Source organism: Nyctereutes procyonoides, unplaced genomic scaffold (assembly GCF_905146905.1).
Source record: "Nyctereutes procyonoides isolate TBG_1078 unplaced genomic scaffold, NYPRO_anot_genome, whole genome shotgun sequence".
NCBI lineage: Eukaryota > Metazoa > Chordata > Mammalia > Carnivora > Canidae > Nyctereutes > Nyctereutes procyonoides.
The window spans coordinates 6,997,913-7,012,368 of record NW_026575033.1 but is presented as its reverse complement, the minus strand read 5'-3'; the positions used below and the strand labels follow the sequence as shown (position 1 = coordinate 7,012,368).

Sequence of the window (14,456 nt, the reverse complement as noted above, 5' to 3'; positions counted from 1 at the left end):
ACGATTGCTAGGAAACCAACCCCATCCTTCCCCAAGAACAGATGAAGCCCCACCAATTGATTCCAAGTTACTGGGACTGCAGGGCAGCAGCACTATCAGACATTTTTTTTTAAGTCATGTTAAAACTTCGAAATGGCTTGCACCTCTTTTAAATATGTATATACAGTGACCCACTGGGCTATTTCACTTCTCACAGTAGCACATCTCCATTGGCATACTCCCAAAGGAAATCTCTGTAGAGATTTATTTTCTAAGAAACTTTAAGCATAAAGAACTATTCTGAATTGGTTTAGGGCAGGAGTGCTTACAGCTGACAGTTGCAATACTACAACAAAGCACTCCAAATTTCATATACAGCCTTGTAATTCAGCTTGAATAATAATAATAATAGCTATGATGAAAAATTACAGAATCTCTCACTTAATATTACACTTCACTTAGTGCAACAGGATGAAAATACAACCTTATGTGCCTGGTAGTTTCAAGTTAATTACCACTATGATAAAACCATTAAAGTCTTAATTAAAATGAAATTCTGAGTATCAGTTTTTTTTAAAGTGGGACACATTAATGACCATATGAGAACTTGATACACACTTAACAAAAATTAATGGTCAATTGGCCAGTCTTATTAACTACTACTCTACTTTCCTATGTTCCTCTGCAAATATGTTTAAAGTCCACGTCTTTAGAGTCCGATTTAAGTGTAAACCACTTCTATAGTGTGTCTGATACAGCTGGATGAATTTTTTTTTTTTAAGATTTTATTTATTTATTCATGAGAGACACAGGCAGAGGGAGAAGCAGGCTCCATGCAGGAGGCCTAATGTAGGACTCCATCCCGGGACTCTGGGATCACGTCCTGAGCCAAAGGCAGACACTCAACTGCTGAGCCAGCCAGGCATCCCAAGGATGAATATTTTCAACCAAAAGCATAAAATTCAGCCAGCACTGAGTGCACTAGAAAATTAAAAATGAATAAATATTAGCTAGAAATTAAAGTATTTACATTGTGACTAGTAATGAACTGTGTTAAATGTAATATAAAAGTGAAATAAGAGTTGCAAATTCAGAACAGCTGGTTTGTTCAAAAGGCAGGTACTGCTGCCTTAATTACAATTAAAGAATAATTCACACAGAAGGGACTCTTAAGATGTTTTTGAAAAAACTAAGGGACCCATGATGGAGATGTTCTAACATTAAGATTAAAGAAAAACATTTGAAAAAACAAATGACATAAGAAGAACGTGAACAAACAGGTAAATGGTCAGGAAACAGGTTTCACTGGGTGTAACAAAAATATTAGGTAGAGGAAGAGTGTGATAAAAAAGAAATCAACAGATCAATATCATTAGCTGAATGGTCTTTGGACTGACTGAGAAGAGCGGAGTTCTTTTAGGTAGAAAGAGGTAGGCTCCTGAAAACTAAAGATGTAGTATGAGAGGAAGTACTTTTGCACAGCTCCACTGCAGTAAATCACAGTAGTGCTAAGATTGTGGGCAGTAGAAAAAAATGCAACAGAGTATGCACGTCTGTATCTACAGACAAACATCCAGTAGCAGAAATAACCTATAGAGAATCACCTTGGAAGCCACTTTGTTTCTGTTACAAATGAGCTAATTTGTTCATTCAACAAATATAAGCAGTATTGTATACACTGATTGTGTATTTTGCTAAGTCACTGGGAAGGATACAAACATATTAAGCCAGTCTCTGATCTCAGGAACTTATAATCAGATAGAAAAATTACCAAAACTAGTTTAAGTACCCATGAGAAGTTCCAAGTAACTCCTACAGGACTTTAGATATACACACTCTCACTTCCAGCCAGGGTGATATGGGGGGACTTTATTGCTGAGGTAGTAGGAGCAGAGCTTTAAAGGCTGAATAGAATTTTAAACACTAGAGAGGAAGGGAAAAAAGGATTCAAGTAGGCAGGGCAATCTCTGAGTTGGCTGGAAGTAGGTATACTGAGTGAGAAGGAAGAAAAAGATTAAAACCGGCTATCACTTCAATTCATATACTGGCATGCATACACCCGATAGATTTTCAAATTTTAATCTAATCACAGAACTCTTAAAAACAAAAAAAAAAACTTTTCAAATTTATTTCATGACTGTACAAAAAAAAATCCTAAATTTAGAAAGTTATATAAAAAACAATCATTTCTACTGAAAGAAGTCAGACAGACAAGCGAGTGAACTGGCTGGATGTCCTAAAATGGTCATAGAAGAGGCACTAGTAGTGACAGCTTCTCATGATCTTGCCAATGTGCTTTAACTCAATCAAGGAGGACTACCATTTCAGAGAAAAACTTCAGACACCACTGCCTTCTGGCTTCTACACAAAAAAGTATCAAATACAATTTTGATTGTTTACTGTCTTTTTATTTGTGCTCAGAAAAAAACCCAAACTCAACCCACTCAGGCTAAAAGACTTCAAACATTTCCTTATTTTGAGTCACTTAAATATTATCTTTTTTTGAAGTTTTCATTAAGATTTCAAACTTAGTTCCTCTCTAGAGTAGTAGGTAAAAAACTTAATATTCCTTAACCCAACACTCTTATTTTATAAAAGCAGATAACTGGGGGGTAAAAAATGAATTAACTGGTCCCATATTGTCTGTCTGTCTATCTATCTATCTATCTATCTATCTATCTATCTATCTATCAGAGACACAGAGAGAGAGAGAAATAAAGGCAGACACACAGGCAGAGGGAGAAGCAGGCTCCATGCAGGGAGCCCGACGTGGGACTTGATCCCAGGTCTCCAGGATCATGCCCTGGGCCGAAGGCAGGCGCTAAACCGCTGAGCCACCCAGGCTGCCCGGTCCCATATTGTTTCAATTTTGCACCTGTTTACTCATTTGTATAGGATGGTTATTTTACATGTCAACCTGGCTGGGCCATGGTGCCCACATATTTGGTCAAACATTTTTTTTTTTTTTTTGGTCAAACATTTTTCTGAATGTTTCTGTGAGGGTGTTTTTGGATAAGGTTAACATTTAAGTTGGTAGACTTTGAGAAAAGCAGCTCACCCTCCATAGCACTGGTGGGCCTTATACAATCAGTTGAAGACCTTAATAGAACAAAGACTGATGCCCTTTGAGCAAGGAGAGAGAATTCTGTCAGCAGACTGCCTCTGGACTTGACTGCAACTCTTCCCTCCAGGCTCCAGTCTTCAGGCCTATCCTACAGATTTTGGACTTACGAAGCCTCCACAATTTGCATGAGCGAACTCCTTAAAATAAATCAATCTCCCTCTCTGTCTACACACACACACACACACACACACACACACACACTTTGGTTTCTCTGGAGAATCCCAATACATATGGTAATGATAGAACCAGGACTATGGCCTCTTGGTCAGACTATTTTCATTTCCCATGGAGAGGCGAATAAAAGAAAGGGAAAGAGTGTAGCCAAGGGAAAAATAAAGCAAACATCTTTGTTTCTATTTATCTGTGCTTACAACAAAGTATATATGTAAACTAAATTATACATACATATTTTAATGTTCTAAAACTAAAAACGGGGATCCCTGGGTGGCGCAGCGGTTTGGCGCCTGCCTTTGGCCCAGGGCGCGATCCTGAAGACCCGGGATCGAATCCCACGTCGGGCTCCCGGTGCATGGAGCCTGCTTCTCTCTGCCTCTCTCTGTGTGTGACTATCATAAATAAATAAAAATTAAAAAAAATAAAAATAAAAAAAAATAAATAAAACTAAAAACGTTTGCTTAGATTCATAAATTATGTCACAAAAATAAATATTGCATGTGCTTCCTTTCAGGCCCATTCTTCTTAAAACATCCACACACACATATGCATTTATTATGGACTTCAGTCCAACCACAGTTCCAGTTCCAGAGTTTATGAATCTCTATTTCCTACGAAGGATGACAGACCCCAGTTACTAATCTGCTACTATGTGATGATTAATAATGACAAAATGAATATTTATTACATAGGATTATTGCTAAAGTTCAACTACATATATCAAAGAATTTTGTAACTATCATCTCAAACCAATATGTGTATTAATAATGAAAACAATTTTACTAAGCAAAAGCTTCAAAAACATTCTGGGGCATTATTAAAATGATGTTTTTAGAGAGTCTGTGGCAACTAACCATCTTAGTATGATGTTTCTTTGGCAAGTCAACAATTCAACCCATTGGTCCAATTCATGACGTTAGAAATCTATATATATATAGATCTATATCTATATATATATATATATATATCTATATCTATATAGATCTATATATATATCTATATATCTATATATATATATCTATATATATCTATATATAGATATATATAGATATATATCTATATAATATAGATATTATAAGATATATCTATAAGATATATCTATAAGATAGATATATATCTATATAATCTATATATATATATATAAATCTATATAGGTCTTTTAAGATCAATATTGCCACATTTAATCTAAACCAGACTGAAGGGATCCCTGGGTGGTGCAGCGGTTTGGCGCCTGCCTTTGGCCCAGGGCGTGATCCTGATCCAGGGCGTGCCTATGTCTCTATCATAAATAAATAAAAATAAAAAAAAATTTTAAAAATAAACCAGACTGAAAAGCAGCAAGGAATGAAATTAACTATTAATTATATTTGTTCTTATAGGGTACATATTTCATCTGCAAATAATAACAAGTATTTGAGGTACAGTTTTAAAAAGTGATGTTATACAGCTTCTGAAGAACATTTTTCAAAGTAAATACTTTCTTGCTATATATGTATACATATGAATTTTTAATGTAACTACAGTTGAACATCATACAACATCAAATCTCCAAAATTTAGTTTTCAATTAACAGAAGGTAGGCACATTTAAAAAAAACAAACCGTGATAATGAATCTTTCTTTCAAAACTTGAGAACAAATTCAAGAAGCAAGCACCTGAACCAGTAAGATCCAGACTGGGGGCAGAGGAAGTTACCACTTTAATGACACAATGGTTCAATGTGCTGCTATGTGCCTGCGATGCACAAAAGATTTAGGTGTAAGGAGTCACACCCAGACAAAACAAGAACTCTCACTCCAAATGGGGAAATCAAAGGAGGTAGCAGTACACAATATATTACAGTTCAGAAAATATTTTTGATAAATTGACTATCAAACAGATAGCAGTGGCAAATAAGGGGGGTAACAGGGGTGGGAATGGTTTGCTTAGTGAATAGGAATATTTTATCTTTGATACTGTTCATAACTGCCAGCATATCATGCCAATAGAAAGTAACTATTTTTCATCTGTTTGTTTGTTTATTTATTTATGAGAGAGAGAGAGAGAGAAAGAGAGAGAGAGAGAGAGAGAGGCAGAGACACAGGAGGAGGGAGAAGCAGGCTCCATGCTGGGAGCCCAATGTGGTACTCGATCCTGGGACTCCAGGATTGCGCCCTGGGCCAAAGGCAGGCGCTAAACCACTGAGCCACCTAGGGATCCCCTATTTATTTATTTTTTTAAAGACTTTATTTATATATTCATGAGAGACACAGAGAGAGAGAGAGAGGCAGAGACACAGGGAGAGGGAGAAGCAGGCTCCATGCAGGGAGCCCAACGTGGGACTTGATCCCAGGTCTCCAGGATCAGGCCCTGGAGTGAAGGCAGCGCTAAACCGCTGAGCCACCCGGGCTGCCCTCATTATTATTTTTAAATCATCTACACACATTGCATCCCTTTGATACTGGCATCTTGAGTGCACTGCTCCCAATGCCCCCCCGCCCCACGTTGGCACACAACCGACAGAGACCTTTGAAGTGACATGTCCTACACTATCCCTAGGTCAAAGAGAACTTGTTTAGGTTGTGTCAATAGAAAGATTTCCCAAAAGAGAAATAAAAAAACAAATTACTTTATAACTATCCTCAGTACTGTAGGTAACATTACTGTACGTGGTTGAAGTCTAATATACATTAACTTATTTTAAATGCTGGTTTGTATTATCTGCATTCATCTAAAAAACATACATATTTTAATGATGTAAAAGAAAATGTAGTGTCATTTCAGCATAATTAGGGAAAAATGCCAGAATTTATTTTCTTAGCTATCACAAGAAATGGTCAGCAGCTCAAAAGTAGTAATAGTGGTTTCCCTAAGTTGACTCCACCCCTAAAGGTTGAAATTTATTTTCAGCTTCATAAAGAGCCAACAGATTTGTCCTACTTCTGTTCTATAAATTCACTGTAAATATTCTAATAATATTAAAAATAAAGTTTACAAGGGAAAAAGTTCTTTTAACTATTTTTTTTTATTGGTCCCAATCTAAATGCTTTCTAGGTATGAGAATGGGAGATAAAATAAGTACCATTAAACATATTGAAAGGAGATTTATTGGAGACAGATGAAAGAACGAGAAACTATGAAACTGGAACATCTGATTTGAAGGTATTAAATATACAGCAGCTTGGAAAGAATATGTGCAAGGGGCAGATCAGCACTGCCTCAAAGTCTACAGGGTTTTTTCCTATGTAACACATATGATTAGAGACCAAATCATCATTTCCAGCATTGTGTCTATAGTTGTTCAGAATGAAGGTATTGTTATAAACTTTACTATACCATCTTTACCATCTCTTTACCATATACTTTATCATCTCTACAACGAAAAAAAAACAACAAAAGTGCAATGTACTTACATTCAATAGGGGAATTTGATATTTTAATTAACTTACATCCATGAAGATAAACGAACGATGCAAAACTTAATGCTAGATAGGTTTTTAAAAAGGCATAAATTATTCTGCCATGTAAAACAAAAAATCAGAAAGCCAATTTCTGAAGTTTCTAAATTCTCAAAAATTTAATGGACCTTAATATGGCAAGGCTTCTGAATAATGTACTCAATTATGATTAATAAATGTACTAATATAGTGAGGATTTAAAAATAACCAGATTGAATTAGCATCTCCTCTTCTAATATATGTAACTTAGTATGCAGTAGGCTCCAAAAGTTTCATTTTCAAGTTATTCATAAATATATCAATTTCTAGAGTTTGCCTACCATGTAATCAGCAATGCAAAGCAAGTCAATACTTTATTTGTAGACTTAAAAGTAAACAAAAGCTTAGGGAAATCAATGTGCCCTCTTTCACCTCGTCAGTGAACACCAGTCAGTGTATGTCCAAGTAGGATGCATCATATAAAAAAGCACAAGGCTAGACTATGTTATGAGACTACAGCACTCTCACTCTAAGGTTTGCAGTTCTATGCAGCACTAATATCTAGACAACTAGAAAATCATCCAACTATAAATGCATCTTTCTTGCTTAGACCAAGCTACATATCAACTTACCAAATCCCTGTGCAACACCCAGTTAGCATGCAGGTAGTGAATCCCATCTAGGATCTGATATAATAGTGACTTCACCATTCCCCGAGGTAACTGAACTGGCTTCTTGTTTGCTTTAGAAGCTCTGTGAAACTTGATTATATGCTGAAAGAAAGAGAAATATCACCAGAAGCTTAAAAGAGAAAAGAGGGAAAGATAATTTAAAGTATAATAATTTCCTGACAGAAAAAGAAACACTCAGGGATTCCCAAAGATGTTGAAAATATAATTTCACATTCTGCTGGATAACACAAATTTAAAATTTCCTAATAACTGGAGCTAAAATTTCATTTCCTAAGCATATGATCATGTCTCAGAGAATAAATGACTGCAACAGAGAAGTAGAGAATAATGTGATTTTATTTTGAAAGTATAATTAAAAATTTCTTTCAGAATTTATTTGACTCCTGTTTACCTGGTGAAAATTTTCAAGAATATTATCTTTTTTATCTGTAGTGATTAAATGAAAAGAAAAAGAATAGAACAAATTTCAAATATACTTCAGTTGGCTGATCCAGCATAGATATAGTAACTATTTATAATACAAGGGTTACAAACAAAAGCAAAAAGGAAAATTATTTCAATAAAATACATAGAAACTTAAAGAATAACATGTAAATGACCAGTTCACACTGAAAATATTAGAAATATGAATCAGATGAGAAAAAAACAGCCTTGTACTATCCACTAAGAGCTTTCTAGGGATAGTATCAATGGACATCTGGTAAACACAATACCACTTTATAAACAGAAAAATCACTTTATAAATAAATATACCTCAACAGAAATCAGATCCAATGTTTCAAACTCTCTTGACAGGTTTCTTCATTTTAATTAAAGCACTTTTAAACTGTAAGAACACCTAAAGTCAGCTGAAGTCAACTCTGCTGTATGTAACACAGAGGTATATATGTGGCATCTTATGTGAACATGAACAGACTCTTGAGCAGTATTTCTGACTGAAAACATATTCTTGAAATTAATAAACATAATTAAAATAAAAGAGTGACATATTTTATATTAGAGGTCAACATTTCCACTTCCTACTTTCTTTTGAAATAGAAAGTAGAACATGAATAAGGAATAACTAATAATGAGTGAAGAACTTTTACTTTCCAAAGAAAAAATATACAGCAAAGACTACCTGGTGGGAAGGTAAAGTGTATTATTCAGGATGCATGCAGTATGATTAATCTATACTTTAGTACAGCATTACACTATTTTAATTTTCTTCTCAGTTATTTTTCCAAAGTGTTTAAAAGCAGTCAAACAAAACAGAACTACAACTCAATAATCTAAAATGTTCTGTCACCTATCCTAAGAAATGGTATGACAATAGTCTGTTTACCTTAATAAGAACCAGTGATTCTCAAAGTCTGTTTACCTTAATAAGAACCAGTGATTCTCAGAGCTTAATAAAAACAGCTTTTTAAAATTAATTTTTTAAAATTAAAATCTGCCAGAATAAAATAATATGTAGGGGAGGTACAATAAATAATGCCATATGCATTTCTTCAGTTAACATTTTCATTAGGATTTAACAAAATACTGTTTTATACTAATATTTTATAACTACAAAAACTACACTGGGTAAGAAATCTCTTACCCTCATTTTTATTCCAGGGCTATTTAACAAATATGTGGTGTGCTCACCATGAAATTTCACCAGCACTTTAGTGATTTTTTTTTTTTTAAATGACTCCTTTTACTAGAACTGTTTTGTTACCCTCTGCTGCCTTACCCCAGTTAATTCATTTCAATATTCCAATTAAAATAAGAAAGTAAAATGGATAAAGGAGGTTTTTCAGTAAACTGAATTATTTGATTTTTATTAAAATGAACATTAAAAGTACTTACTTGACTCAAACGAGTATTAATAAGATGACAATAAAGCCAATGAGGACTATGTGTTTGTATCTGGCAACAATGCATGTAGCATAATTTGTAAAAGCATAAATATTATACCTACATGGAAAATTAGATATCACATATGAGCCTGCTAGGAATTATACTGAATATAGTACTATCTCCTATGTCCAACTATTACAAATCATGTTTTAATACAAATCATGTTTATCAACCAGCCTAGAAAATTTCTCATAAGTTTGGGTTGTATCAATATTGGTCACCCTAATTTAACAATTTTATTAACAGAATCCCAATTCAATTTGATTAGATTTATTTTAAAAGAACAGAAGCTAACAACAATAACAAAAATATTTACTACCAGCATTGACCTTGGACAGAAGTTTCATAAAACAGAAAATTTGATGTCTATTTTCAGTTCTAAAACATTATTTCCAAATAACTTATAAAAACAATTTGAATCAAATTGCATTTACTCGTGGAAAACAGGCATCTACAGAGTGAAAATATATTTTTTTAGAAGATGATTTTTATTAAAGATTTTTATTTATTTATTCATAGAGACACACACACAGAGAGAGAGAGAGAGAGAGGCAGAGACACAGGCAGAGGGAGAAGCAGGCTCTATGCAGGGAGCCCGACGTGGGACTCGATCCCGGGTCTCCAGGATCACACCCCAGGCTGCAGGCGGCACTAAACCGCTGCGCCACAGGGGCTGCCCCAGAGTGAAAATATTTCTTGTAAACCTGAAAGTATATGAAACCCATATAAGTTTCAATTTCTGAAATCTGAAGTTAAAATTCCGTAAATGAGGCTAATTTTGGACATTAGTGAGTTTAAAACTATTTGACTGTTTTTAGAAGATGAACTTACTTCTGAGGAGTTTTACTGGACTTTATACTAGTTTTATTTCAAATTTTATATTTCTATTTACAAACTATAGCTGAATGAAAAATGTAAATTATTTTGAAGATATCTGAAATTGAGCCAGAATATTATAATCCCTTGCATATCAGTATCAATGGTCCTGATTTATAACGGTTCAACTTGTGATTTTTTTACTTTATTATGGAGTAAAAGCAATAAGATTTCAGCAGAAACCATACTTTGAATTTTGAAATTTGATCTTTGCCCAGGCTGGTGACACACAGTACAATACTTGCTCGTGATGCTGGGCAGCAGCAGCTACTGCACCCAGTCAGTAAGGATAAACAACCAACACATTTTCAACCATTCCATACTCATACAACCAATCTGTTTTTCATTTTCAGTACAGTATTCAATAATTTACATGAGATATTCTAACACTTTATTATATAACAGGCTTTGTATTAGATGATTTTGTCCAACTGGAGGTTGATTTAAATGTTCTCAGCACATTTAAGGTAGGCTAGGCTACCCTATGATGTTCAATAGGTTAGGTGTATTACATGTATTTCTGACTTAATTATATTTTCAATTTGTGATGAGTTTATTACAATGCAACCCCATGTAAGCCAAGGAAGATCTGTACATATGTTTTCTCTTTTATTTATCTCAATAAATACACAACCAACAAATATAAATATAGACTAGTAAATAAAACATAGTGAAATATTTCAAGATCTTATTAAATACTTATTAAATACCAGAAAAAATATAGTTCACAGAAGTGAAGTACTTGCTAATTAATTAATTCAATGTAATACTGGTTTTTACTTGTTTCATTTTCTAAACTATAGTCTGTATTAACATATTCTTTATACAAGACTAATCAGGATATAAGTTTTGTGAATATATTTCAAAATTATTTTGGCTATCCTGCTATAGATTTTCATCATATGTATCATAAACTCCCAAGATGGTATTTCAGACTTTCAAAGAATATAACTGTTACATTTAATAAAGGAGTAAATTTTATAGTTACCCAAAACTTATGTAAATACAAATTTTAAAAACAATCCACTGAGCAAATGCAAAGCACTGTTAACTGTCTATAATTCAGCTACCTAGCCAAAATAAATTCTCAGTTTATAATAATTTTTATCAGTGTAACATCATTTTTGTCATTATATTAGGTAATCTAATAAAACTAATCTACTAGGCTGTAATTACTTGACTTTGAGAATCAAGGATTTAATAGGGGACTCTCTTCCAAAAATAATTCTTCCTATACAAGAATATGCTCAATTCAAGTAAGTACAATATTGAATTTCTGATGGAAATAAGAAATACATTAGAATATGGAGTATTAATTGTGAATAATATCCAATAAATGATTAATTGTATACTATATTTGTATAGTACACTTACAATAAAGTTTTTCAAATACAATTTGCTTCTCAGAAAAATCTCATTAAAAAGGCAGGAAAAGTATCACATTTTACAGATGGGGATAGGAGAACTACAACTTCAGAGCTATTAAGAAACTTGCTTAATATCATATGACAAGTAACAGAACCATTAGATCTCAGTCTAGTCTTCTAAATATATTTGTCTTCCTACACAAGGATATTATTTTCTCATTTTATATTCCTTTATAGAAGTAAAAAGAAACATGCTACTTTGAAATTCTCTAACAAAACAGCTATAACAGTTACTTTTTAAAATTTTATCAACAATCTATAGCTAGGAAACAATATTGAATTGTTTATACTCTTTAGATTCTACTATTTTCTGTAGTATGTTACAAAGTTCAAACTGATACGATCAAAATGTAATAATACAAAGCAAAATGCCCTAGCCTTGGTAATTCATTAACCACATTCTATGAGGTACTTTTATTTTAAAAATGTAAATCTCGCAGTAAGATAAACTCCTAAAATTGTTTTTAGTCACTCTTAATCCCCGACTGAAACCAATGGCTCAATGTCTACCAGTAATTCACCTTACCCAGAGGTCATGTTCAGCGTAGTCAAACAGAAGCCATACTTTCCTATCAGCATGAGACAGAAATACCTTTTGAAGAGAGATGACATTTGGATGCTTAAGCTCTCGAAGTAACTGCAAAACAAGGAAGATCCATTAAAAAATCTTTGCCATGAAAATAATGTTAAATAAACCACACCATTTATAATTCACAGGCAATACAAACCTAATGGTAATATCCTAAAAATCTAATATGCACCCAAACTGTTTTGAAAGTGTCCATATAGGTGCTTCAGTAACAAATGTAGGCAAACTCTGAAAGATATAAGTGAGTAAATCTATTTTGTTATTGTTTCGTTGTTTTTTTGTGATAAAATATACATCAAAAGCACCATTTTAACAATATTAAGTGTACAATTCAATAGCTTTTAAAAAACTAACTGTAACATCAGAAAATATAACCTTTGTCTATACCAAATATCAGATGAGAATTTAGATCTGTAATTCTGTGAGATATTTTTTTCAGGCACTTAAATTTTACATTCGATTAAAATTTTGCAAACTTTTAATAAAAAAATAAATAAGTTACAGACAGAAGCACCTAAGTAGAACACATTTTAGGGTTTAAGTTTTCTCATTTCCTAAAAGGACAATCTTCTATTTAAAATCTTTTATCTCCTTATTTTATTCCATTTACTAACCAAAGTGGCCCTAATAATCTATCAGTTAAAAAGTATTCCAACCCCACTGAATAAAAAAAAAAGAAAGAAAGAAACATTAGTAACAGTGGAAAAAAAAATTTCTCATGAGGCCTCTGAGATATTATGTCTTTATCAGTTAAAACTGACTTACATATAGTGCCTTCCAAATGTGCTCCAAATACATGACAGCCATGTGAGAAAGTCAAGGTCTTAGAACTTATGACTTCAGTACCTTTTATAAGAACACTGCTATCAAAACAAGAATATAAATGCAATGTTAACAATATAGCAGGGGATCCCTGGATGGCTCAGCAGTTTGGTGCCTGCCTTTGGCCCAGGGCGTGATCCTGGAGTCCCACCATCAAGTCCCACATCCGGCTCCCAGCATGGAGCCTGCTTCTCCCTCTGCCTGTGTCTCTGCTTCTCTCTGTGTGTCTCTCATGAATAAATAAATAGAATCTTAAAAAAAAAAAAAACAATATAGCAAGGGCACTGAAATGAATTCAGCCAAGGAAAGACTATGAATGGACTACCTATTAAGTCATTTATATTATTAACAATTATTCTCTAGAAAGTAATAATTATTCAGGAGCAAGATTAAATTCAAGTTATATATTTCTGCTTTTAGAATTTCAAACTTATGAGATTTTAGAGATTATACACAAAGCCTCAGAAACCTAAAGGCCAGTATCTAAGATTAACCATTTCCTCATAAACAAACAAGGCAAAGAATCTGATAGAGAAAGTCTAGACTCCAGGATCACCTAGGATCATCCAGCTGGCTCCAGAGCTAAACCTAGTGCTAAGTTCATCTTACTTCTGGGTCAGTGTTTTTCTCCATTACCTCATGACTGGAACACACTTCCAGGCACTATTTCAAATCCTTCCTGGAAACTGGCAAGGTAGAAATTATAACAAACTCCAAAGCTCTGGCAAAAGTTCTTTCAAATTATTAGAAACCTACATATAAAGCTATTCTTAGATGCCTCTTCAATTTCACCTCCAAGATGAGGCTTAGCTCCTGTGTTGAATAAACAAAACAAAACAGAACAAAAAGCCCAGCAACTATTTTATTAAGTTCTTCTTAAGGGCCAAGTATGGGACTAAGCATATAGCGTGCATTATCTCACTTAATCATGAACTGCCCTATGAAATATTTATATTACTTCTATTTTATAAATGAGGAAATAGTGGTTTGAGGAGATTAAATAATTTGCTTATGATCATAGTCCTAGACAGTGGTTCAAATCAGAATTTTAATGCTTTTAAAATTAACTGACTTTTAAAATACAAAGTCAGTGCTCTAAGGTCTAGTACCAACACTTTCCAAGACATAATACTCTGGGGAACTATTTCTCGTTTCTTTCCAGAGGCACAGATATTTTAAGTATGTACTAAGTTGCAAAATGGACAATAGCGGCACCATGTCTTGCTCACAATGGCACTGCTACCTTCTAGCACCCTGCCTGGGCACCTGGTAGGCACACATTAAGTATTTGGTGAATAATGAATTTGTGAATAAACAAAATATACAAATTAAAAGGCATCATACAACACACCCTTTGGCTTCTGATCTGTAGACTAAGATCACTGCTTTCCTCATAAGAACAATCCACTTCTTTTAAAAAAAATCTATTTCTTAAAAAAACTAACCCACTTCTATTTTTATAAACATCCATCT

The 14,456-nt window shown here is 33.6% G+C and overlaps 1 protein-coding gene across 4 annotated transcripts in view; it reads right to left on the bottom strand.

Moving 5' to 3' along the window:
- CDK8 (cyclin dependent kinase 8) overlaps positions 1 to 14,456 on the bottom strand; it is a 115,427-nt gene that overhangs the window by 36,860 nt on the left and 64,111 nt on the right. For all 4 annotated transcript variants that reach the window (XM_055317346.1, XM_055317347.1, XM_055317348.1 and 1 more), the window contains exons 3-4: positions 12,099 to 12,209; positions 7,326 to 7,466 (exon numbers count right to left, since the gene is read on the bottom strand). In XM_055317346.1, the coding sequence (XP_055173321.1) occupies positions 7,326 to 7,466; positions 12,099 to 12,209 (252 nt within the window). The remainder of the gene's footprint in view (positions 1 to 7,325; positions 7,467 to 12,098; positions 12,210 to 14,456) is intronic.